Source organism: Triturus cristatus, chromosome 3_1 (genome assembly GCF_964204655.1).
Source record: "Triturus cristatus chromosome 3_1, aTriCri1.1, whole genome shotgun sequence".
Taxonomy (NCBI): Eukaryota; Metazoa; Chordata; class Amphibia; order Caudata; family Salamandridae; genus Triturus; species Triturus cristatus.
This window is the reverse complement of record NC_140583.1, coordinates 847,538,905-847,566,853: the sequence shown is the minus strand read 5'-3', so window position 1 is coordinate 847,566,853 and position 27,949 is coordinate 847,538,905. Positions and strand designations below refer to the sequence as shown.

At 43.0% G+C, this 27,949-nt stretch overlaps 1 protein-coding gene across 1 annotated transcript in view; it reads right to left on the bottom strand.

Moving 5' to 3' along the window:
- Positions 1–3,479: 3,479 nt before the first annotated feature.
- Positions 3,480–27,949, bottom strand: part of ATF2 (activating transcription factor 2) — a 443,302-nt gene continuing 418,832 nt past the window's right edge. Inside the window, exon 13 of the mRNA XM_085645249.1 lies at positions 3,480–3,767. Within this exon, the coding sequence (XP_085501375.1) occupies positions 3,589–3,767 (179 nt within the window). The 3' untranslated portion in view covers positions 3,480–3,588. The remainder of the gene's footprint in view (positions 3,768–27,949) is intronic.

Here is a 27,949-nt window from a genome sequence, read left to right as displayed (position 1 = left end):
AGGTGGAAACTGGTAGCAAAAGATCATGATGCATTGATTTGGGTACTAATTTTGCATAAAGTAGCTCATTGAAGAAAAGGGGAACACATCCGACACAAAAGGTGAAGAATAAAGGTGTACTGGCTGTTTCTAGAAAGGTGGCATTGTTTGTACACTCAACACTGTGGTGATGAGAAAAACGCATGAGATGTTTCATACAGGATTTCGCCATCCGTTTCCTGACCAAATTTATTTTCTGTGCGCATTTGCTTTGAGGGATGAAGATCAAGGCAGTCCTGGGAAGGAGTAGAAGCTGGAGATCAGAATAAAGGTTACTAGCCAATACTCTAGTGATTCTTCATTTAATGACCGTGGGCGGGAATGAAGCCCTGGATACCAGGAAGAAGACTTTGGGCCAACTCGCTGGGGGATTTTCTGTGTGTGGCTGTATACTCATAACTGGGAACTATAAAATAAGGCAAAGAAAACCAGCTTCAACTGTATGCAGTATATTTCCAGTCATTTTGCCATAATAAGAATGTTTTACTCTATGAGAATCTTTAGTACACTTTGAATCATAAAATCTCACACATCAAAAGTGTTCGGATGATATGACCTTGGACAATTCTTTAATAATGTTGACATTATAGGTCCTTAATTCCTAAAGACCAAATTAGAATAACTTCAGGGTGAATGAGAGAACCATTCTAAAATGTGATCTATACCCTTTCTTAACTCCCTGTTCCATGGAAAATATTTCTCGAGACTTCTGTTCCTAACTCAGGCACTATGGGTTTTGTCCTTTACTAAAACCCAATGACTCCATTCATTCATTTCACCAGTCATTCAGTCCAACCCTCAGGCTCATCATGCAGTGCCTAGAGAGTTATACTTCCTACTAATGTTGCATAACCTTGAATCCAGTTGATTCATCTGTGAACACTAGTCCATCTCACATCTCATTGTGCTCCGTTATGTTCTCGTTATGATCTTGCACATTCAAGATCTGACTAAGGGGTAGCAATATTTGTGTGCCTCTTGTGACCAAAGCTGCATTCATTCAGCCAGAAGTCTACTGTTTTTAATTGCTTAATGTTTCAGAAATCTGTGATCAACATTTGCAGTCTTCCTGCCCTTGTAACCCCTGGGATGCCAGTATAGAGTTGCTTACATGGGGATGGTGTTTCCCCTGCTTGGAGGTACCCTTTGTGATGGGAGATGGCTAAAATATAGGAAATGGTGTAGGAGTAGTTTTTGACATAGCAGGGAAAAGATAACCTAAGAAAACATGTGTAGTATGGCTACTCGCTTCCAAACAGGTGTATTTTGGGATGGCATACAGAGCGTACATATAGTGCCTTATTTTATGTTGTCCGCCAAACACATATCTTGTGTATCACATACATATAGTCCATCATTTAGATTTACTGTTTATTCTGATTGTCCCGATAACTGGAATCATTTGCCTCACCAGAATTTTACATTTAGCTGTAACACCGCCGATGAGTGATATTTACTTGGACATTTTACCTGCTACAATCAGGCAAAATCGCTGGGTGAGAGAACCTGCACGATATGACACGTTAGGTCCGATTCTATCATGCTTTCCTCCATTAATTTATAATCCTCAATATTTACCTCATCCTTCCAAAATAACTTTGAACCTGTTTGGGGGCACAGGGGTGCGTGGATGGCAACAAGGATTACTATGGGCCACTCATAATGCGGTCCTCAGATACTAAAGGACTCAGCACTGACCAGCTCATATGGACTCTTAACATGTTGGAGGCATCCTTCATGTGTATCCCAGACATTATAATGTTCAAGGACCACACTTATCGGGGACTGAACGGGAGGCACTCTTCCCCTGTCTCCCACAGGAATAATGGTGAGTAGCCCGTACCCTGGACTAGATAATTCGAAAACACTACTGTTGGTCTTCACACTAGAGAGGGCAGTAGTCACTCTTTCAGGAGAGGTTCAGTTTGGGTGTCCCCTAATGCCGGAGGCAAAAAAGGCATAGTAAAGGGACCATCTCCAGTAGGCATGCAGAGTTGTTAATCTCACTGAAGGAAAGATCAAGAGGCTCCACAGTAACTGAACAAGAGTGAGGAGGTACAGCCTCTTGAAGCCCTTTGGTCCCTGTGGGACGGTCTTCAAAGTTCCATTTTTAGGTCGAACCTAGTGCAGCGCGCATGCGCTGCTCTAGAAAATGAACTCTTGGAATCACTTCAGATTTTCAGCAAACGTGTGGCTAAAAAAAGCCACACGCATGAGTTTGCTGAAAATCTGAAGTGATTGGCCATTGCGTGTGGCTTTCAAAAATTGAAAGCCCGCAATTAGCCAATGGTGGGTGCATGTCCCGCCTACTCTCTAAACGTTAACTCCCCTGGCCTAGGGAACTCGGGAGCAAGCAGCAGCGCGGTCGGATACCAGCTGCATTCCTGACCTTCCTTGTAGCTAATAGCCCCTCAGGAGCCTCTCCTTGCTTCAGCCCCCCCCCCCAGTTTTGCAGCGCATGTTTCCTGTTCGTCCAAGCTTACAAAGGTGCAGAAGCGGCATGCTGCAAAGGGCCATTGTGTAAGTACAACTTTTATTTAAATTTCACAACACGGCTTTCTCTTCTTGCATTTTTATTTAAATCACCGGCAGTCACTCGCATATCGCCCTTTTATATTAACAACACGGGCACACAGTAAATGTTTTAACTTTAATTAAAGCGCGGCGGGAGTGGGCTGCCGCCACCACTGTTCACTGTGCGCCCGTGTCATTAATCTAGAAGGGCGACCATATGTCGTCTTTCAGAAAACAACTGCTAGCGTTTACTCTTGCAGGGCATTTAGTCAATGCATTAGTTGTGCAGCAGCCTTGAATGTTTTTTGTTTGTAGACTCCTAATTATACCCCCTCGGGAGCCTCTGCTTGCTTCAGCCTCTCCCTCCATTTCGAAAGCGCATGTTCCCTGTTCTTTCAACTCTTACAAAGGCTCAGAAGTGGCATGCTGCAAGGGATAATTGTGTAAGTACAACTTGTATTTAACTTTCACAACGCGCCTCTCTCGTCTTGCATTTTTATTTACACGCAGACACTTGCATTTCACCCTTTTAGATTAACAACACGGGTGCACAGTCAATTTATAAACTGCGGGGTTAATGTTATGCAACACGCTGAAGGTGCAGGGAGAGGTTGGCTGCTGCAGCCACTCCACTTGGTTTTTAAGAAGGTTTATACTGATTAGATGGGGTAAGGGGGGTTTGCATTTGGTTCTCTGTTGATCTGGTCCCCGTGCTTCCATATTTTTTAACATCATCATCGCATGTTGGGGGAATGGATATTGTTTAGAGCAGGTGCAAAGAAGAGGCCCCCTACAAATAAGGTTCCTTAAAGTAGGGAATAGGTCAAAAAGTGTACAGATTTAAGGCAACCAAAATGTAGACCATGATTGATATTCCAACATATGTAATAATTGTCAGAAAGACAACGATAAAGTCATCAAAAATACAAAATATTAGAATTTAATAAATATTTGGACAATGAAAACTTTTTTTTTAAGAATCATTCATACACTTTCATATCTATCATACAAACTCACAACCATACTGGAAACAGATTAAAAACATTGTTGAAATGATAACACATTGTCATGAATTAATAAATCAGCACAAAATATGCAAAACACTGTCAGAAGAGTGGCACAAATACAAATGACCGGTGGAATTCTACGCACGTTTCGGCACAGCCAAGGTGCCTTCGTCAGGAAGAAGGCCACAGTGAAAGCAATTGATGGATCTGTAGAATGAAAGTTGTCTTTGTGAATAAAAGGGTTCTTTCATGGATACAAAAATAATACAAACAAGACATTTGCATTGAATAATTAAGGACAATACAGAGAACTAAATGTGCAGAGAAGAAAAATGAAAAAGATGGCTTCAGACACATTATGACATACATGGATCGCCAGTTTGAAGTTGGGATTGAAATATTAGAGATCATATATAGTAGAGCACCAAAGAGGGATAGAAAAACAGAATACCACCCAGTGAATTTAGAAATGCACAGCAAAGAAAACCCTTGAGTGTATCAAAGTCACATGCTGAGTTTATGATGTCAGAGGAGGTACCTACTCTTGATATAGATAAGAAACCTATGATGATGCACAATTAAATGTGGGCAATACAATATTTCAATGATAATCTGCAAAGAAGAGATGAGAACACACGTATACGGGATGATTAATATACGGAACCCACTCTAGTTTAATGATGAATGAAGATATCTAACTAGTTGTTACCTCAAAGATATATGACGTTGAAACGCCAGTAATGTGCAACGAAATGTGGAAAACAGTATCTTCATGTGATTTCGATAATGATATACTAAAAATTTTGAAAAATGTGAACCATATATAAATAGACAGAAAAAAGACTTTCTATCTTTAATTACAGATATACTAATTTGTTCTCTATTAGTACCTGTATATCCGATGGATGTACGTTGCCTGGACAGGCAGACAGGATTAGTGATGTATGCACAGATAGAGAACAAATTAATATATCTGTAATTAAAGATAGAAAGTCTTTTTTCAGTCTATTTATATATGTTTTCTGTCTATTTATATATGTTTCACATTAACTCTTGCTGAAGAATGACGGAGGTCTTCTTTCTATTAGATCTTCACCTTTTCAGGATAAATTTAAGATGCCCACACCGGCCCAAGTTCTGTCTGCCCTGGATCCAGGTGACTGGATAGTGGCTTTGGACCTGCAATTTGCCTACTTTGATATACCCGTTGTGCAGTCACACACACTACTTGCAATACAAGGTGGGCCAGGAGCATGTTAAATTTACCGTGCTGAACTTTGACTTCACCAGTGCTCCTGGGTTGGTTCATGAAAGTGATGGCGGTGGCCATGCACCTCTTCAGAGGTTGGCGATTCCAATTTTTTAAATAGTACAGGGTAAATTGGGATTCACGCATTTGTCTTTGAGACCTAATATGTTTATGGTATGTGCCTCACAAATGGCTACACCCAGAAGCCATTGGAAGAGAGATAATGTAGGTAGTTGATGGAGTTGGTGGAGGTTCGTACCCTTTAAGCATTCAATGATTTATTGAGAAAAATATATATTCAAGAGATGTGTTGCGTTGGCCTATAAATAGTTTCTTTACTGTCTTGTATGCACAGGTTAAATAATGCAAGAGAACAAAAACTGCCGACACGTGTTTCGCCCAACGGCCAATCGGCCAGGGGCTTTTTCAAGGCAAACATCTGTCAGAAAACGTCAAGATCAATTAGGTTGAAAGTTCAAAAGCATGGTCTCTACGGTCCACACAGTCTCTGCGATCCAGAAAAAAAGGCCTTTCTGACAGATTTTGCCTTGAAAAAGCCCCTGGCCGATTAACACGTGTCAGCCGTTTTTGTTCTGTATATGTCTCTCCTATTAATTTTAAAACAACTAAAGTAGCCCAACTTGCTATGCTATGGAGTGATTCCCCCGCAACACCACACCACTCACCTACACCAGCCCCACACACCCCTAACCCTGTGCCTCCCACCATAACCCCACTCCAGAGAACCCCCACCCGTCCCCTCCCTTCCTGAAAACAGGGCGATAGGACCCATTGTGCTTGTGATGGGATGCTCCCTTGCTACCTGGTATGATTCCCCCCTCTCTGAACCCATCCTGTCTACTGGAAAAGAAGAAAAAAGAATATATTGACAAAGAACAAGTCAAAGACAGACCCATATCAATTAAGATCATGCCTTCGTATCTCCTATATCAACCCCAAAGAGAAAACCTAAGGAACAAAAGGTACACTGAAGCATGATTATTCCGTATCAAGTCTAACAAGTATATCTTGCATATCTAGCCGATACGTAAGCAGCTTAATACTCCTGAGGTGCCAAACTCCCTGAGTATGGACTGCTCTTAAATCGAATGAGGTGTCTGCCTCACGGTGGTGGGATTTTCAAAATCTCCCATTTCTCTATCGGAGCTTGTGCTGCGGGCAGTTTCCGCCCACAGCACAAGCATCCAATAGTGAAATGAAAGTTTGTGACCGCACCATGTGTGGTCGCATCGTGATTAGGTGTGCGGAACCGCCAATCTATGGTCGGTCAGTTCTCACACCGATAAGGCGCCGGGCGGACGCAAGTCCGCCAGACATCGTAAAAGGCCCTATAGTGTTAAACAATGGATTTGTATTTTGCATGATTATGCATAATTTGACATAACATTCCCAAAATGTTGCGTAATTACACAAAAGCAAATTATGTGAATTTTGCACACACCTACTTGTAACCAAACCACTTGGAAATTCTCATTTGAAGTGAAGAGATGTTCCAAAGATAGTTACCTTGAAGACCAGCTATCAAAAGCGAAACAAGCATTGGCATAGCCAATAGGTCTCGCCTTTGGGACCTTATAAGTGTTTAGTTATCCAGCACAATATCCTTGGTGCAACAATATCAACTGTTGCATGGCTAAACACTTATAAGGTCCCAAAGGCGAGACCTATTGGCTATGCCAATGCTGTGCATGTGTAATTACGCTAATCATTACTATTTATGTAGCACACAATACAGCTATTTTTAGAAAATAATAAAGTATGTTTACTTTTACCCAAATCAATAGAACCCATGCTATCAACCAAAGAAGAACAAACGATTGAGCTAAACATGCAAGGTTCCAAACGTACGCCTTACAGATATCACGCAGATGGTCACAACGGGAACATAATACACTGTGCTGTTTTACTAGCATATGAATGTGTGTCCTTCATGCAACAAACACATCAACCCACTGAACCATCTTACTCAGATTTGCACATCACACGTGATGCTCTGCAGAAAACACTTAAACGCTCTGGGTCATTATGATTTTGACCTGTGAGCAGAGTTTAACCACAGCCATCCATAGCAAGTACTTAACCAGTTAAGCTATTTTCACAATACTATAGCATGATATTTGCAGGATACAAGCAGACTTTGCAGTCTTCTACGTTAGCCCAGCTGAACTACCATTAAATAGAGATCTCGTCTGGTTTGGAACGATTACACAGAAAACCAACACACCTTTACTATTGGCTTTCTCCTTGATCTCAAACTCTTCGGGAGCAGAGGTTTTTATAAATATGTAACCTAAAGTTCGGTGCCCGGGGGCGAGAGGGGGCGGAGGAAGGCTGCGGGCAGCAGGCACCATTGTTGAGCATTCGCTGTGTTCATTTAAATAAATAAAAAGACTACTTTCATGTGCACAACAAGAAAGGCACGAGTGCGCCATATTAAAGTTAAAGCAAAATACTAAAATGTTTGATTATACTTGTAAAGCGCGGCACCCAGGGGTGGGAGAAGCTGCAGGGCCAGGTGCCATTGTCGATTGCACGGTGTTATTAATTTAAATAGCGTGCTGGGTTGTTAATTTAAATAAAAAAAACAATGTTTGGGTGCCGAGTGCACAACAGAAAGGTGCAAGTGCGGCAGAATAAAGTTAAAGAACGTAGTGAAAGCAAATTAAAACAAGCACTGATGAGGGACATCGAAAGTCAAATAAAAATGCTTTTTTCCTCACCTGTGTTGCGAGAAATGGTGGCAAAAGTAAACAAGCGGTCTTCAAAAAGTAGACGAGAGGGCGTATCGAGTGGGCGAGGAGAGAGAGGGAGATGAGGTAGGAAGCAGGAGGTGAGCCCGTGAGTGGTGCGCGCACGCTTGCTGCAAACAAAAGTGAAAGCGCAAGGATGTCGAGCCGGGAGAGCAGTCTTCTCATTTCCAAGCACTGCACTCGTGCTTGTGGCGCGCTCCCGCAAGGTGTATGCCGCCACAAGCACTAGTGTGTGCTTGAAAATTACCAGAGCGACGGCTAAAGGTCCTCCTATGCAACACATGCGCCTGCGTAGGCAAGACCTAATAAAAAACTGTCCCATGTACCAGATGGCATCAAATGCCCTTGGAGACGGAGACCATCCCAAACATCTCAGGCACTTGCCTTATGAGATTTGGGATGCTAAAATGTTAAATTTTTGCCACGTTTTCGGGGTACTGCTGCTGTTGATATCTTATAACAGCAACATTTTTAATTTCATCGCGTGGGTTTTGTGGTACTAGGGAAGTGCTAGCATCGATAGCCGTACTTTAATGCCATCAAAACTCACAGTATATTTAGAACGTACGTATTACATAAACCGATACTCATCTCCTAAAAAACGTATAGGGCTACACGTTCAAAGCATCGCAGAATCGGGTCGTTTGAACCGTAAAAAAAGCTCTGTACATCTATCTGGCCCTGAGTGTTACACGCTTAAAGCAGCTGTTTGAGCAATTTAAAATACCCGTCTTTACATGTTGCTAAAAATATTGTTTATTGACCACCAGATGGCACTTGATGCAAAGAAATTGTATTATATGAGTTTATTGGACTTGACACTAAAAACTACCTAACATAAGATGCAAGTTCGATCTAAAATCATTAGGTAAGAGATCAGAGTGCCTCACATTTTATTGATAGCTAGGCACATTTTTCTTAAATAAATGTTGTATTTCTATTGTAGGCAAGATTTGACTGAAAAATATTCTCTGTACTTTAGTTTCAGTTCGCTGCAATGATTTAGAGAATACTAATACTCTCCTTGTTTAGCTGTGTTCCGAGTTCAGAATGCGGAGCTGAAAGCCGGACTGACAAAGTAACAATTTGTCACAAAATTCCTAAAATACAATATTTCATTGGGCTTCCTCTCCTTTAAACTGATGCCAGTTTTCACCAGCCGACTGAGAATAAAACCATATGCTTTCAAATAATCTATCGCCTCCGGGAACTCATGCTTCCTTCCCTGACCACCTCAGTGATCCTTTCACACCCATGCTAATTTACTGTCCCAAAGTCATCATCGTGCATTTCAACATTCCTTCTATCATTAACAAAAATCCTTTCATCCAGATTAAAATTAATCTGCTCACTTTTCGACTTTTAAATCCCATCTTTCCCAGAGCACAGACATGGAAAGATCCATGACCTTATCATTGCGGCTCCAGACCGCATCACCCCTGAAGAAGCATCAAACTATACTGGTGCGTCCACCACACTCTTGCTTTCTGTACTGCCTGTTCGTCTTGAAGCTAAATAAAAAAAGACAAACAAAACCAAAGACTTTAGAAGACCCAACAATGACATCTCTGTTACAGAATCCTATGAAAATGTCATTATTCACCACATCTGATAACACCTCAGTGAGTGCGCCCAAGAACTCTCAAACGACAAAGACTCAGCCCCTTCAAGCATTGTGAAAGAACTGGCATCACATACTCAAAAAACTTAGTCACGGGAAAAAAAACCTATCTATTCCTTGCTACACCAGATAACTTAGTAGCAGCAAAATAATAAGTAGAAAACTAGAAAGACTGACATGAAAAAGGCTACAAATGAATGTATGACTACAGGCACTGAGAGAACAGAGAAAATCCGCCTGGTAACATTGCACCTCGCCAAAGCAAACTAATGCAGAGAAAAGAATAACAAAGACTCAACGCAGACCAAAGGCACTCTTCCAACATTAGAGAACGTTTTGAGCGGGACCAACCACGGCCAGAGGAGCCCGGAGGAGGCTGGCCAGGGTCAGCCCCCCTTCTGCCCTGCTAGTTGAGGTTCTGTGAAGTCTTGTTACTGAATTCCTTCCCTGATCCCAGCTTTTCTGACATTTTTGGTGCCATATTACTTGCCTAAATTCTCCGGTTGTCCTCCGTATTTTGCCTGTTGTTTGTCGTGGGGTCTGGCAGTTGGCGCTCTGTGTGACTCACGATGGCAACGCGTAAGCTAGGCCCGAATCAGGAAGGTTCAGTTGCCAAGAAAACTGGCACCCTAGATGGGTACATGGAAAAGGTGGTGGGTGTCCTTGATAAAGAAATCCTCCTTGCGGAGAAGTGACTCTCGACAGTTTTGTCGCAATCCGACTCAGATGTACATGCTAGCATAATGGGGCCAGATTGTTAGGACACATCGACCGTTTCAAACCAGTCTCGCCCCCTCTTGCTCACACTGCCGCTCAATCCCCGTCTCAACCTGCAAAATGGAAAAAAAGTCCTGTGCCCAAAAGACTCTCAAGACTTCCAAGACCCTTAAGACCACCACACCTGCTCCTCTGGACTTGACTACACCAAGCCCCATCTTTGTAAAGGGACTATTGAAGGCCTGCTTAGACATCTGGGCAAAGAAATTGTTGATGTTATTGGCTGTAAGATGTCTGGGATGTTCGAACGCTTGCGGCGAATTGAGGCTAAACTATCTTCTATGGTGCTTAGCCAGGACGGTTGTAGGGATGGAGGGGATGGAAGGGGTGGAATTGTTAAAACTTCAGTGCCAAGGCTCCCCAGTTCTGTTCCCCCCAGTTACGCTCAAGATCTGTGTACAGTGTGGTCCTTGACAGAAGAGATTGGACAGTGCCCTGTAATTCTGACTAGTAAGGCTTCCTAGCCTGACCTAGCTGCTTCTCTCCCCCAGGGCTTGAGGGAAGCTGTATCATCGCATACATTAGCCCTGGGCACCTGCTCAGCAGGAAGCACCCCCAACCCAGCTGAGATAGCAGACCCATCCCATGACTGCATTTCTAGATGTGACCTCCCTCTGGCCACCTGTCTCTATTTGGCCATATTAGCTGATGTCCCTAAATTGCTCTCAAAAGCAAGTGAGTCCACCCTAGGATTAATCAATAAAGCAGCACAGTGTGTTAGGGGAAAATAAAGCTCCAAGGTTTTTTATTTTCTGAAATTCTTATGGGCAGAAAGGTGGGTTGGGTCAGTAAAATGCAAAAGGAGTTTGAGGGGACTGCTTTAGTATCACTTTTAAGAATCCCATGATGGCCAGGCACTTGATTGGGCACCCAGGGCTAGATACCCTCATTGTGGTAAGATCAGGATTTTGCCCGTTCTTTTTTTTTTTTTTTTTACAGGGAACTGGCCTGAAGGCCGCACAACACCTCCCCTCAGAAATCTCATTTTACCATTCCTGTTTGTAACCGTTTCTCCCCCTTGGGTGACCTATCTGAAAATCATTGACTCAGCCCTCTCAATGACCCGAACCCCTCCCCCACCCAAGAGCCCCTCAGGGCTCTCCCCTCCACCTCCCTTACTCTGGAATCTATTAATGTCCATAAGTGCGAAGAGGTGCCCATGCCATCTAATGAGCTTACCCTAACCTCTGATGGGGATTCGAAGCATGGAGTGAACACTCTTTTTTGGAATGTTGTGGGCCTAGCTAGCAAATTGGTCTGTGAAGAATGGGGCTCTGTATACGCAAGTATGACATTGCTTTATTTCAGGAGACTTGGGCCACCGAGGAAATCGTTTTGGATGGGTATTATTTGTACTCGGTCCCCACCATTCGCTCTGCTTTAGGCAGGCTTAACATCTTGGTTCAAAGTTACCCTGGGTTGTACCATCATTTCAATCCTCTCTGATAGCCTCTTAGTTCAAGCCTTCTTAACTACTTGGTCAATGAAATTGCATGAGTATTGTCCAGATTAATTTCTACAATGGTTACTTTGACTCAGACCATATTGCCAACCCTAAAGAGCTGTCAGATTTCATATCATGTCTCGGAACATTTAGCATCCTTGCACAATGGTTTTAATATCATCATAGGGGGTGATTGCAATGTAAAACTAGGGCCTATCCAAGTGGAGACTGTACAAACTATGTTTGATAGCCATAGCCTTGTGAGTGACAGACAACCAGAGATAAGTGGGGCCAGGTTCTTTAGCAACTTATTAAACTGTTTAATCTCCAGAATGTCACTGAATTAAATGATCCACTCTACTTAACTAAAGTACCTTTGGGGGGATGAGGGGGGAGTGTTCATCTGTGATAAATTATATTTTTGTAAACCAGGAACTTTGTGCTTGGGCCTTCAGGGCCATAATTGATGATAGACCTCCATCGTGACCATAACCCCCTGTGCCTTGAATTACGCATCACCAGGAGGGGGAGGCCCGAAGATTCTGACCTCTCTACGGAAGCCAAGACACAAGGGCAGCGATTCATATGGAGAAATGTGGATATGGCTACCCTCCTCGAAAAAATATGTTCTAACCACCTCCCCATAGTACTCGCACGTCTTACGTCTCCCGAGTGTTTTCATACCATCTCCACCCATTTTGTTGAATTAGGTCTAGTGGGGAGCAGTCTGCTGATGAAACCCAGAAGACCAAGCACAGGTGGGTATAAATGGTGTGACCAGGCATGTAGAAAGGCCTCAAAGTGTCTTAAAGGGATATGCGCAAAGTGCGTAAATGCAGACAGTATTATAGGATTGCGTAAAGGGTTAGGTGGAAAGGACTACAAGATGAGTCCTGAGTAGAGCTGGTGAAGGCTTGCAGACTGAAAACACCAGAGCCTTTTGGGCTGCCATAGGAAATATCAAATCAGTGGGGGTAAAATCGAACACTGTTATAACCACTATCAGTCAGGAGGCCTGGGTTGACCATTTAAAAAATGATGGCTCCTCGAGCGATTCTGGGGCTGTTGAAGAGGAGGTGGAATTTCCCTTTTTAGTGGAATTCTCTGTAGAGGAAGTGAGAGACAATTAATGAAAGCCCATGCAAGAAGGCTCCTGGTCCGGATGGGGTGCCAATGGATTTATATAAATCTGCCCCGGATCTCTGGGACCCTTTGCTATGCAGTTGTTTTAATACCCTCTGCAAGACAGGTCCACCACAATCCTGGCGTTCAGCCATAATTGTTTCTGTTTTAAAAAAAGTAAACCCCTACTGGACTCCTCTGTCAAGTTGGTGGGCAGAATGGTATTGGTCCGGCTTTTAGACTGGGTCGGGGTAACCAGTAACCTGTCGGCGGTGCAGTACAGATTCTGAGATGGGCTTGGCACAATGGAGCCATGTCTAAATTTGTACCTGCTGATTAGTAAAACACCATTGCCAAGTAGGGACAGAGAGGTGAGGTCCAAACTCTGGAAGATATTGATTGACATGGGGATCGATGGCGACCTGGTCCAGTTTTTGTGAGCCCTCCACTACGACCTCTCTGCTTTGGCCCAGTTTGGCCCCTCAGGAGAGAGCACAGATGGTTTTAAGACACGGTGTACGCTAGGGGTAAAATTTAGCCCCCCTGCTGTTTCTGCTGTACATAAAGGGTCTAGGCACCGCCCTGTCTGCCAAGGTCTCCAATGCCCCTTCCATTGGCAGCAAAAAGGAATGGTCTTTGTGTTACGATAGGTGGATGATGCCGTGTTGTTGTCAAGAACCCCCAATGGCATAAAGATACTATTCCAAGAATGTGTTAACTTTGTTCGGTTGAGTGTGTTTTTAACCTGGCCAGATATATTGAAAAAAAGCCTGTGGTCCCCTTACTGAAAGTATATAAGAGAAAGTGTCTTCCAATTTTTATGTACGGTGCAGACATATGCGGATGTAATAACCCTAATCCACTCCAGGGTGTGCAAAACAGAGTACTAAGGAGACTCCTGCGTGCTCCACCTACCTGTTACACGTTATTTTGCACCAGGAGTTAGGGTGGAATATGTGGAGGACTCCATTAATCTAGCACCACTGCTGTTGTGGTGCTCGATATGGATCAACCCGCATGCTGCTTTTAACACTGAAATAGTCCTAGACTGTTTATCATGTGATAGAGGGCAGAATATTCCCTATATTAACTATGCAGTCTGCCTTATTGGATCTGGGGGAGTGGCAGCTTTTTCACAATCTCAAAACTTTGTCCAAGCAAAATATGGACCGGGTTAAATTGCTGTATAAAATGAAAAGACACAACCTCAGAGAAGCAAATGAGTGCTTCAAAATTACTGTCAGAGAGCAAACCACCCTACACAATACTCCGGGCATGGAACCGTATCTGGAGCGGATTGACTCCTCCTGGGAGAGAATCTTACTCACACTTTTGTCTAGGTTTTGTAAGATAGGACCTGGGTTTCCCTTTGGGGCTGTTTGATGTGTCTAGGATTGTGACGTTCCCATGCGGTGAAGTTTCACCTCAAAGCTTTTTACATTTTATCTTTTTTTGCACATTTTAATCAGGATTTTAGCAAGATGTGTTTACTTTCCATTATTAAAAAACGGGGCATTCAAACTTCTCAGGCAGCCTTGGAGTATCCTCAAACGTTGGAATCCACAGCGACCTGTTTCAACACAAGCTCCTTTTTAAGATGTGCTATTAATTGGAGGAACTCAATGCTGTTTTAATTAGCTTTTATTCTCTTTGCACTAGAATAACTAATAAGCATTGACAGCAATGATATGTTGTTATTTATTTCCTCCGCAACAAATTTCTGCTCACACTTTATTTGGCTATCCAGTGATGGTTTTATCAAGTGCGGTGGTCCCTCTGTCTATGCGAATTGTTTGTAGCATCCTGACGTTTTAAACTTTGAATTGTTTTTTTTGGTATGTAGTCCATGATGTATGCACTTTTATGGTAATCCAGAATATCTATTGTTTTTAACCATGTGATGTATTTTGATCTGCTGTACTTTTATGGCTAAGTGTGTGGTCGAAATAAAAGTTTTGTACTAAACATATCCCCTTAAATCATCAAATTTTCGAAATCCTCCCTAGAAGGAGGTACATACAGTTCCCTCATCAGGAAAAACTGGGAAGATCGCACCTCTAAGACACTAAATACTGAGCCTTTGGACTTTGAAAACCATACACCACCAGCCAAACTGCCTTTCCTTGGTAAACTTATCAAAAAAGCGGTCTCTCTCTACAACTCCTTTCACACATAGGCAGAGAGAAGCTTCCAAATGTTTTCAGTCTTGATACTGACCTAAACGTAGCAATAAAACAGAGACTCTTCAACCATTCTGCAACATTTCGGATAAAGGCAAGTCAGGTCTCTCAGTCCTGCTTGACCTGACAGCGTTCCACACAAAAGACCATGAAACACCTCTCACTAGCTAAAATGTGATGTTTCTCAAGGACCAATAATATCTCCATATCAATTCAATCTTTTCACATTGAATCACTTGATACAATGAGCCAGGAAATGGAATCAATACAACAGTGTGCTGATGATGCACAGCGTTACCTGAGAAACTCCAACCCATCAGACATAGCCTTCCTGAAGGTTTTCCTGGACAAATTAACAAACTGCATGAGCTGCTGCTCGCTGCAACAACCCAGCAAAAACAACTCTTTTCTCTTGATATATTACTTCCATTATTTACATCTCTAGGTCTCATTAATGGCCAAAAATAACTATGTTTCCACCCACATCCAAACTCCTTCATGATCAAGAAACTAAAAACTTCCTATTAATTCCTCGTAATTCAGAGCAACAGTACAAGCCCTGGTTTTGACTGTGGCAGGGCTCCATTTTGTTAACCTCCCCAAGTCCTTCTTAGGTCATTTGCCATGCAGTAATACCTCTTGTTGAAGGTGTGACAAATCAGAGCATGTTAGTCATTCTGAGAGAGCTCCCCTGCCTCTCACTCAAAGCCAGAATAAACTTCAAAGTGATTTTCCTCACTCTCAATATGCTTTTTCTTGGTTTTCACACCTTTCTCAGAAAACACTAAGCACCACAGGTGTAGCCAGCCTCCTACTGGAAATCCATATGACCAAACAAATAAAATACTTCTCAACCCAGCATTCTCAGCTCAAGCAGCTAGAATCTAAAATAATCTTCCAGATGGGCTAAGACTCAATGTGAGTATGTAGCACACAGAAAGGGTACAAATACCGATCTATTCACACTAAATGTCACTGGCCCAGTCAAGACCAGACAGTAATACTGCTAGTCTTCTTAAGGAAGGCGTTTTTAATAGATAAAATAATAAACTGATATAACCAAAACCTCTAGGACATGAAGTAATGTTAAGTAGTGGCCGCTAAGATCTCCTGCAGAGGATTCTAGTCTCCCCTGTCGCATCACTGGTTAAAGTCTTTACATTCAACAGTCTCACCACCTGGCCCAACACTCATTGCCCACTGGAGTCACTACTTCCAGTGAGGGAATTGACATATCATAAGAATCTGAAATGTTTAAAAAAAATTAAAAGTGTCACTCTACAACATGCTGGTTGAGCACTGTTCTTTTTCCGATTGCTGTACATCATTGCTTACAGGCTGATTATAGGCATGGAAAACCGATCTAGCGTTTTGCCAAAAAAAGGTAGAAGATGTAAAGATGCCTGATCCTACTATTTTAGCAATCCTTATGTTAGACCTTATTGGTGGCTTATCAAATTCAAAATGACGCACTTCTCTCTCATAGTAGACTACTGTACGTAATCACACATCTTATTCTCCTAATACAAGTCCCATCTGCTCCCATCTATGCACATGCATTCCTTAAGGAAATGTTCAAAAGAAACCCCCAAGTCTCTTATATCCTCAGAGGAATTCTCCTCCCTCTTCGCTGACAAAATCTCAGCCCTTGGAAACAAACTCAACTCCATCACAAACCCTCAAACATCTCTCGACCCGCCTCCTCCAGTCACGTCGCCCCCACAGGCTTCACCCAAAAACCATGCTCACTGGACTGACTTAACTCTATGACGATGATTCAGTGTCCAAAATCCTATCCTGCCTAAACTCTAATAACCATTTTAATGACCCGCTCCCTTACAACTGCCTAGCTGGCGTCGCCCAATCCATTATTCCTAGCTGGACTACAATAATTAACGCCTCTCTCCAGTTGAGAACGATGCCCGACTCTCTAAAAGCCGGCCAAGTCCTCCCCATTCTGAAAAAGCCATTGCTGGATCCAGCCTCCCCAGACATCTTCAGACCCATCTCCAACATCCCCCTCTTAGCCAGGGTGATGGAGAAATGTGTGCAGCAGCAGCTAAGTCAACACATCAACAACTTCCACCTGCTCGATGACTTCTAATCTGGATTTAGACCAGGGCACAGCACCGAAACCACTATGCTCCACATCGTTGATGATGCTCTCCAAGCCCTTGACCATGGCAAAACCAATCTCCTAATCCTCCTGGACCTATCCTCGGCCTTCGACACGGTCAACCATGAAAAACTACTCGAACGGCTCAAATTCAGGATGGGTTTGGATGGCACTGTTCTAGAATGGTTCAGGTCCTTCCTCCAAAACCGGTCTCAGAGATTCCGTGTCAACGGCAACCTATTGGCACCATCCCCGGTCATGGTTGGAGTCCCTCAAGGATCAACACTGTCCTCCCCCCTCTTCAATCTTTACCTGGAACCGCTTACCGAAGTACTACGCACTGCTAATATCTCCTATCATATGTATTCTGATGACACTCAGATCTACATCAAAACCTCATCTCTCAAAGAGATCCTCTCCCTGAACGAAGCCTTGAAACGCACTGTCCAATGGATCGCATCCAATCAACTCAAACTCAACGCAAAGAAAACTGAATTTCTCCTGATCACACGCCCAATACCAACCTTGAGATTCAATCATGGATTAAGGCTATCACAGCCTTGAATTACCCACTGACCATCGTGGATTCGGCCAAATCCCTGGGAATCACCCTCGACAGCAACCTGAAAATGCGGGACCACATCAATTCAATGGCCAAATCAGCCAGATTCCACCTGAGCTACCTTAGGAAATTGAAACCCTTCCTCGATGCTCCCGACCTAAAAATGGCAGTCCAAGCACTTGTCATTTCTAGATTGGAATATGGCTGTTCTACCCTCTCGGGTCTACCCAAGATCTCCCTGGCACCTCTAAAAGCCTGACTCAATGCGGCCGCCAGACTACTCACTGGCACGAGGAAATACAACCATAGTTCCCCGCACTTGAAAGCTCTCAACTGGCTTCCCCTGGAGGGAAAAATACAGCTCAAAGTAGCATGCATCACACACAAAGCCCTATATTCTAACTCCCCTGCATATCTGAGGCAGAAACTTGTGATCTCTGGAGGAATCAGAAACTCACGATCTGCCAGAGACCTCCTGCTCCAACCTGCACGTTTTCGGAAGAAAAGAAAACTTACAACCGGGCTTTCTCTGGGGCTGCTCCAAGAATATTGAACTCTCTCCCACCTGACATCAGAAGAATACCCTCTCTGACTCGCTTCAAAAAGGATGCCGAAACATTCCTCATGGGTAAATTTCTCGTTTAAACCTTGCCTCTACCACCACTACGGCCCTGATCTATGGCCATCTATTGCCTCCCTTCGGATTATCTAGCTCACCACATCAGAAACCTGGGGCCTGTCGCGAACATTGGTTAATGTAATCTGTAAATATGTTATCTTGTCTTGAGTATTTGGATATTTAATCTGTAAATACATGCCCTATCTCCCTTACGTATCCTGCACCCTGCCCTCTCTCGTTCGATCCGTAACTGGATGATGCTATGCCTATTCTGTACATGGACATGTTTTCCTGTAAAGCGCTCTGATACCCTAATAGGTCAAGTTTGCGCTCTATAAAACACATACATAAATAAATAAATAAAAATTCAGATGGCAGACTTTGAAATGCATACTTATGAATTATGAAAGAACTGACACTAAGGTTGGGAACCATGTGCCATCATTCTGCAAACTATCATTTCCACACAACCAGTTAGAAAGAACTGAATCGGTCACTTAAACAATACTTAACACTGTTTCCTTGTTAATAAACAACACAAGTGAGCGCAATGGTTACTCTATCCAGAATTTTCATAAAATAACTTCTTGCCCACTACCCTGGTATGATCCCCTTCTCTTTCGTTTACATGGAATAAATCCAAGAATGTTGTCATCTTTGGCACTCCAAACTTAGGCCCGATTTAGATCTTGGCAGGACTACCGCCATCCCGCTGCGACGGCGGTTCCAAGTACTACATCAAGCTGACGGCGGACCGCGCACCGTATTTAGATGTTGGGGCAATAGACAGTTGATTGCGGCAATCTTCTCTGCTGGCTAACAGTACTCCGTCATGCCGGTGGTTTTGCGTCAACCCAATTTAGATGTTCCCATGCTGGCTGTGTTCTAGAGGTGGAGTGTTGATGGACTGAGGCCATGGTTGTGTGCAGAAAGGTAAGCACTACTCATCATTATCTTACTACACACAGATGTTGTCAATGTGTCATAATGTATATGAGGTTAATGTGTAATGCCCTTTTTGTATACGGGATTTCAAAGTGCTACCAGCGCTGGCCTAACGCTTGCGTTCACGCGAGCATGCACGCGCACAGCCGGCAATCACTGCTGCGCGCGCACAACTCGCGTGCTTACCACACAGCGCGTCCCATCCTCGCGATCACTTTCAACTTTAATCGCGATTACTTTCGCTTTCACGGCCGAGCGGCCGTTACTTTTACGGCCGCGCGGCCAATGCTTGTCTAAAGTGTGCATTGACAGTGGCCATAGCATCCCTGTGGCCCTAGCAACATCTATTTTAAGTAAACATGGCTCAGTGTCCTCAAAGGAACCATAGTCCTGTTATATTTAGATGCCATGCTCCCAGTTGGTCCTATTTACTTTTCGCCATGAGCTCTGCGTAATGTCTTCCTTCATCTCACCATGGTGCTTGCTGACAGATGATGATGTATGTGGACACAGACGTTAGGAAGATGTAGCCGTCGGAAAGCAATTTCCGAGTGGCGCATGCCTCCGCTCCATTGTGTTGTGTACAATCGAGGCGCGTGCCTCCGCTCTGTTGTGTTGTGTACACTCATGGCATGACGAGCTAATCCGCAGCCTTGAATGAATCCCCGGCGTATTATGTGTCTGAAACGGGTATCTGCTGCTCTCTTCGGGCGGTCATCTGCTCAGAGCTTGGAAGAGATTAACAGTTCTTACTTCTCTGTAAGAAACTTGTTTCGATTAGTTTAAGCTTTTTTGGTGCTCGAGGCTGTACATGTTCCAAAAGGGAAAAGATGACGTAAGTGCAGCCAGGAGAGAGTTTGTTCATTTGTATCTGTTCTGCAACATCTCCTAATTGCGGCAACAGTCGAGCTTTGTCTCTCCTCGTGCTTTCTCTCTCTGCACTGTTGTCAACCTATACATGAAACTTCTTTTCTTATTGGGTGGCCCACAAACGGTATGGAAGAGGTAAATGTTTTGCCTTATTGCGCATGCGTTTGAGGGTATTCTCCATCACGTAATGTGATTTCTCAAATTTGGGTCAAATAAGCGTCTGTATCCTTGTCATCACTGGACAAAGTGCTGATCAATCACCAGCAATGGCAGTCCTTGCTGTTAGTTTGTGGTCCTTATTCTATATTGCATCGTTTGTCTATTTCTCATGTGACTGCATAACTAAAAGTAGTCAAACAGTTGAAATACAGCTTAGCATAATATTAATTGTAGCAACTGAAATTTACATGGTCCTGAATGACTAACCTTTTGAACTATTGCTATCAGAAAGATGTTTTGTATTGATATATTCCAAGTGACATTGCAAACAATGAGAGCAAAGCATTAGTTAAGCATTAGTTGACTACAACACCACCTTGAATTCCAAGTTACAAAACAGCTCTTTGTTATGTGTTACTATCTACAGTTTTATGTTGTGTATCTTTCCTCCCCTGATCATCCTCTCCAAGATGATCCTTGTAGAAGGTGTGTGTGTTCAGAGGAGTTCCTCACACAATTGAGGCAAAGCTATCAGTCAAATGTATAGTCCCATTACAGAACTTCCGCTAGATTTCATGCACTCAAAGAGACGGGAAGAAAGTGCCTCTTGACGGCGGGGATATCACTCTCGCATACCTTTTCTAGTTGCACTGAACTATCCACAGACGAATAGCACATCAGTAGGGACCACCATTGGGGGAGCCTATCCTTACCCACATGCGCATGTGCGTTTCACGTAGCAATAGAGAGATGCGACTGACTGCATGGACAATTATGATTTTTATTGGTAGTCATGTATAAAGTGTATGCTGTAGAATGTTGCTTTGTAGCAAAATTGTTTAGCTCTTTAATTTAAATATGCTGTGAAATGGAGCATTTGTCAGTGTTCACCACTGACGATTATTGCATACGTACCAGTACTGTACGGTTAAACTCTGTGCTATGGTAAAGTAGGTAACACAATGCACATGTATGGGATTTATGATGTAATAAAAACTTACCAAGCCATTGCTAAAGTTATATGTATCGTATATGTGCTCAATAATATCTGAAAGAACAATGAAACAGATTTAAACAAAAAAAGAGACGGGAAGAAAAATTGAAGATGGAGAAGCTTTGAAATGGCATTAAGGTCTCCTATTCTTCTTAGACCAGCTGGGGATGCATCACTTCTACAAAGCATGTTTGAGTAGACAGATACATATAAGGCGGCTTTGCATTTGTGTCTGGGCTGCCAACTTCAGAGCATGGGAAAACATCCCTTTGAGACCTCAAGAGTAGACAAAATGTAAGCGTGAGTGCCTGTACCTGCTGTGGTGGGAACAGAAGTTAATCCAGCACACTCTGACAAAGTAGCAGTATGGAGTGAATCTCGTTCAAGGGCACAGATGGATAAAAGTTGCTACCTGACAGCAGTGCTTATTTTGTAAAAAAAAATATGTGCCAAAGCCCTTATCAGGAGGTTACTGCAGATTACACCACTCGCTGCCCCTGTCAGTCCTGCCAACAACAGCACTTCCACATCTGCTAACCATTACACTCCTACAAGTGTCACAATTTAGACTATTTCAAGCCCCCAAAGCTATAAGAAAGGCTTGGGCGGCAGATATTAGTTGTTTTTAATGTATATTGAATTAATGATCAACTGTTGCTCTGCTCATCTCTTACCTACTCAAACAGTGCCACCATGTGGCATAATGTGGTATGTGCAGTGTTTACAATTAAGTGCCAGTACTGAGCACCGGAAACCACTGGCACAAATTAAGCACTCCAGGGCAGACTGCTGGAGGTTTTTGCTAATAGCGTGCACAAAAGGGACTTGCAGCAGGCAGACTGCTTTCCTTTCATCCACTATAGTTCACCTTGTGAGGGACAGAGCTTTCTGCACTACATAAATACCTTTTGAAAGGCATCAGCAAAACGTTTTGCTTTCCCAATGATAAATAACAAAAGCAAAATCAAATAAAAAAACAAAAAAGGCTAGCCTTAGAATGATCACTATATACACACACACACACACACACACGTCAACACTTTGTGCATGTATAACTCATGATGCTGCAGAGACCTTTTTTCGTTTTTTTACTATATAGCCGGTGCCTGCAGGCATGTGTCAATAGGCATGTGCATCTCTCATGCATGTGCATGTATGCCTCATGAGGCAGCAGCAACCAATTGGGGAAGTAGCGGATGAGCTGGGAGTGAGAGGGAAGGCAACACAGAAAGCGTATGGGGGACTTGAGGGTGAAGCATTCCTCATAGGAGATGATGAATACCAAAATATTTGAGATTTTACACCTAGGTGTAGGAGTAGATCTACATGGAAGTAGATCGACACATGCAAACTTATCTTTGTGAATCGGATCCACTGTTAAAGCAGTTAATGCGTCTATTAAATATGAAGGCGTTACATGAAGAAATGGGCGATGACTCAGGAAACCTTTTCATTAATGAAAAAGACCTGGTTGCCAATTCCTGTTTTCACTCAAATGCCTTTCGTTTTGTCACTGATTTTCGAGAAGTAAATAACAAAAGATGATTTTTCATCCATACCTGGTCAATATGGAGTGAGATGCAAAGAAAACATTTCCACCCTGGACTGCTTCATTCCTATTTCTAATAGTAGGGCGTACGTCAGCACAGCTTCGTTCATTGAAAGATGCGACTACAGATAGTTCTTGCCTCTGTGCTTAGATAACGTCATGAGATTAAAAAAACAAAAACAGCCAGGTGCCCCCTGGTGAGCCTGCGGACGGTGCTCTGTTTTAGACTAAACACTCAGATTGAAATAGATAGTGGTAGAGTAGGCTAGTGAGCCTCCGTTCCTATTCGTAAGTTTATTGTTTATTGCATGGTTTTGAGTAGAGCACATGGGAGTAGGTGCATATAAAGAGAATGGTTCACCGTATACCGCTAATTACCTTAATTCCTGTTATGCCTGCTGTCGCAACTTAGTTTACCATCTGCCCTCTAGGATTTACTTAGTGCACTTCGCATTAGCATATTACCTCGAGGCCATGTTAGTGTCTTTGAAGGCCACTGCCCACAACCACACCCACATCCACACACACACACAACCACACACACAACCACACAAAGCATTGGCATAGCCAATAGGTCTTGCCTTTGGGACCTTATAAGTGTTTAGCCACACAACAGTTGATGTGGTTGCACCAAGGATATTGTGCTGCATAACTAAATACTTAGAAGGTCCCAAAAGCGAGACCTATTGGCTATGCCAATGCTTGTTTACATTTAGCATTGCACCCCAACAACATACACACACTATTGAATGTACTCCTACATGCACCACAAGCATAACACCCACAAGTGCCACAACAACAATATTGTTTTTAACTGTCAATACAGGTGTGTTCATTTTACCTTGATAAGATGTACAATGAACATTACTGCATTGCATATGAGAAAAAATTGCATGCAAATGTAATGCAAAAAGGTTATAGCAATTGTCAACACACATTTCATAGTAATACAATTGTAAAAGTAGCTTACCATAGGATTAGTTTGATATTGTGATGCAGTCGAAGAAGCTAAGGGTGAACCTGTACAATGGGGTTCGAAATGGAAAAGGAAGAGGGAAACAGTAAAAAAGGTGAGTTCCTAACTCATTTCCTTATTTTCCCCCAACTTAAAGTAGGAGGTATTCCCGCAACAGTTGCCTCCATTGAAAGGCACATCATAATCAGGACGGCAGGAATCTTGGCTGGACTCCATCCGACAGCCGGTTCTGCCTGACACCGTCGATGCAGGAGCAAGATTCTGGCAGAAGGTGATGACCTGTACTAAGTCATATGTAGCCTATACGTCCTTTTCCAATTCAGTCCGGGCATAACAAATATAACACATAACATATATGGACAACATGCCCAATTCTTTTCCTATGAGAAAAGAATTGGTTGACAAATCACACATCTGACAAAAGAACAGAGGGGAACATTCCCCAGTAGTCACACACTAAGGGAAAGGGAAAGAACAGAATCAATTAGAACGTTGTCACCATATGTTTAGATGCGTTCAGTCTAAATGTGGTCCAAAACAAGCGATCTGGTAGGCCAAAGATATATGCAAATAAATGTCTTATCCATAATATCCCACCTTAATTCTCATGTCGTCAAGGATGCTATGTCACCTCTCAAACCTAAATCTGCCCAAAGATCTTCTTGATCTATAACAGATTAAGGTGTATAAGGTGTATTTCACTCCCTCTGTCAGAATATTCCATGTCTCTTTGCCCGCGCATGGCGTGACACCCCATGAGAAATACAATATTTTAGTCAGGAAACCGCCCTTAATTCATTCTTGTGTGTGCTCAAGCCCCTTATGTATGCGAGACTGAACAGATTCTTTCATTCATGGATTTCTGTTTCTCTGATCCAAAACGGGCTATCTACTTTTCTTTAGTCAACTATATCATGCATGATTTTAATGTGTTTATTTCAACAGTGTGGGCTAGAGCCTTACAGTGTAGATTTTATCACTCCAATCAACCACAGTTGATGGCACTCTAGAGCTTCACATGAATAAGGAATACATTTTTTAATTTTGGCCTCAGTTTTAATACTTTTGGAAACAGCTGAAGGTTAGATTGATTGTGTACGTTTCAGAGCTTTCTGTTTGACAGATGGTATGTTTATGTCTTCAAAGGTACAATCTCTCATTTCATGGAATTCATCTGATGCCACAATATGTCATCATTTAGTCCTCTTATGTGGGTTTTCAGCCTGCACACCCCTGTGTTCTAGTAAGGTTTTCATGTTTGTGAATAGTTTTTTCAATAACTCTCTGGTTTAGGTAGTTCTCAGTGTCATTATGCCGTCTTACATTTCTAACAAACGGCTGCAATTCCCTTAGCAACTTTCCACAGACTCTCCGTTCCTGTTTGCTCGGTCCGACACATGGGCACAACTCGGTGCACCTGGCATTGGCTAGAATTCTCCTCCATCTATATGCCCACCTTTAACAAATTTAACCTCTGGTTGATCCTACCACATGATGGATTTTTCTCTGTTCCAACACTCCCCATAATGCTGGCACCTGGAGAGGGTAATGTGGTAGCGGGTAACACAGCAGTTAAAGACACTTCCAAACCTCTCACACATGGACGTTGGCGGATGAGAGGGGAACATCATATTTGAAGAAGTCTAAAACAGGCTGACTTCTCCCACGTTGGACCCATCGTGTGCAGTGGTCCTGACAGACTACCTGTACATTCCCACAGGTCTGGTCTTGTTTATAGGTCTCATACACTTCTTACCATGTTGTCGGGCCTTGACAAGAGAATAATCACACTAATCTCAGACCTGCTCTTGCCTGTCACTTCTATGACTAGTCAGTCATTTCTGAAGTTCCTGAGTCTACTCTCAGCCTTTTCTTGTGGGGGGCTTAACACCACTGTTAGCGGGTGTCTCCTTGAGGCGGGTTATGAAAGTGCATGGAGGATGCGGTGAAATTTGAGTGGACAAGGATTGGAGTCTTCACAATGTCGATTGAGATCATCCCTTGATTACATTTCCTTGGAATTCATGTCTGCTCGGATTGTGTCCGGGCAAAGTTACAGCTACCCCACAACTGTCAACTACGGACCGAACATGTGAGCAGGAGATTACCCCAGATTTCTATTCTATTTTCTTGAGGAAAAAGAAGCTGTAGGCCTTCCATGCAGTCACAGTCTGCCACTTTAGTTTGCTTCACTTCTATCCCATAAGAAAAAAGAGGAATTAACAAACTCATATTTCTAACATCAAATACATATTACATCTGATAAAAGCACTGAATCAAGGCAAAGTGCTAATCAGAACTGCAAGTTACAATTTGTCAGGACTCAGGCCTCTTGTACTGTATCTTGGGACCGGGGACAGGATTGTGGTGGTGCTTGCAGATTCTGAGAAGGTCTGATCTTTCCAGGCGATACTTTACTACTCGGGGTGTTAGCAAACACAGTTTATCTCTTTTGACATCCCCCCAGTGTTGTTCATAGTGACGTGTCCGGAACAAGCCTTTGCTTGGCTTACTGTTCCGATTCCGCGACCACGCCCCTTTTTTTGTCAAGACACCGAAAGGCCTGATCCTCTGCAACATTTTGTATCCTGACCGTGTCTTTGGCACAGACGTTTCCTTCACTGCATCTTTGCGACTTCTTTTCAGAAGCCGACGCACGTGTCCTTGAATTCCTCCATTCCCCGCGCTCCTGCTCGGCAGTTCCCTGTCTCTGAGTCCGGTAAGCGCATATTTTTTACCTGGACATTTCTCTGCGCCCTCTTGTCCGTCAGCACATACCCCGCCTATGCCGCTGGACTCTGTACCGCGTGTGCCATCACTTCTCCTACGCTCCTGGGCTTGTCGCTTCAACGATTGCGGAACACTCTGCTTCAGAGCGTGTAGTTGTTGTTTAATTACAATCAGAACGGATGTATGTCATTACATTGCATTCCAATACCACGCGCGCCATTACAACGCGGGTATTACTACACGATATCAATGACAACGACATGCCATTACATCGCAACATTTTACCACGACTATGCTTTCACCACGCGCGCCATTACAACGCAAAAATATAACAAAAGGAGGTGCCAATGCTGCACTGCACTTTCAGACACAATTAAACAAATGAACTGACCTAAACAAATCCATTTTGTCCATTATATGGTTGATTTTAATCAAATATATTTTAGGCAAATTTTTCTTATTATTTTGCACGGTTGTATTTTAAATGATTCAATAATATACAAACAAAATCAAAAAAACCACATACAGAATTACTTTACAATTATTTACATTTACATAAACACGTAAACATATCCATACAACTTACATACCTCAAACGATCAGACAATAGACAACATCCGACTAGAAATGTACATTTATATACAAAAAGATAGGGCATCAATGAATAACACTTATACTTCTTGAATAACCTATTTAAAGAATATTTTATTATGTTGAAGGCGAAGACGAGTCAAAGAGAGGTCTACGCGTTTCGAATCCCTTCACCTGGGATTCTCATCAGGACCAGAAATATCTGGGGGGCAGAAACATATACAGAGCTGAATTAGACCATTAGACCTACACATGGCAGTTGTTTAAAACAAAGGTTGCTAATTTCCAAAGGTGGAGCCTTACCTAAACTTTGCAGTAAGACAACCGCAAATGAAACAGGTGGTGGTGAGCCTGCGGTAGAACATATCTATAGGCGGCAAAAAGTAGAGAAAGCAGTGTTTTAGAGTAGAGAAAGAGCAGAGCAGCAGCCTACATCTAATCTCAACGCTAATGTGCCAACAAATTCATGGGACCAACTTACAGGTAGTTTTCAGAGATGACTCATATCGACGTCCGTGGCTCCTCAATCAGCCAGGGCGGAAAAATAATGCTTCTGTCTCGGAGATTCGAGGGTAGCGACTCGGTGATATTTCGGCCGGTCACTGCATCAGAGAACAAAGACATATTCAGTAGGCAATCCGAAATGTTGAACTGGAGAGACGAACGCGTGTTTCCCAGCCTCCTCCAAGGACGGAATTACCTTATCAATCTTCTTTTTAGAGCGCCCTTGGGTCCCAGCTGCACCGTGCACGAGGGCCTGTGTTTGAGTGATACTACTATCGCCATTTTGTAATTCTTGGACGGAGGCCAATCAAAGGCAAGTGCCTCAAGGGATTATGGGAGTTGTAGTTTGGTCGCGATTATGTGGAAGGAACGACACAAATTATTAAAGACATCTTGCCACACCTATACGGGGGGCAGATGAATAAACCCATTTTTACATCGTGCGCTTTTCTTGACTTAATAACTCGTAGATACCGCACAGTGATTGGTTTTCTGGTCCAGCAAACAGGGAGTTTCTCTGTTAGAGAGGGTGTCGACAGGTGTGTCACGCTCATAGATGATTACAGTCCATGGGGACAAGCAGCGTGTTCGAGATGCGACCCGTATTGAT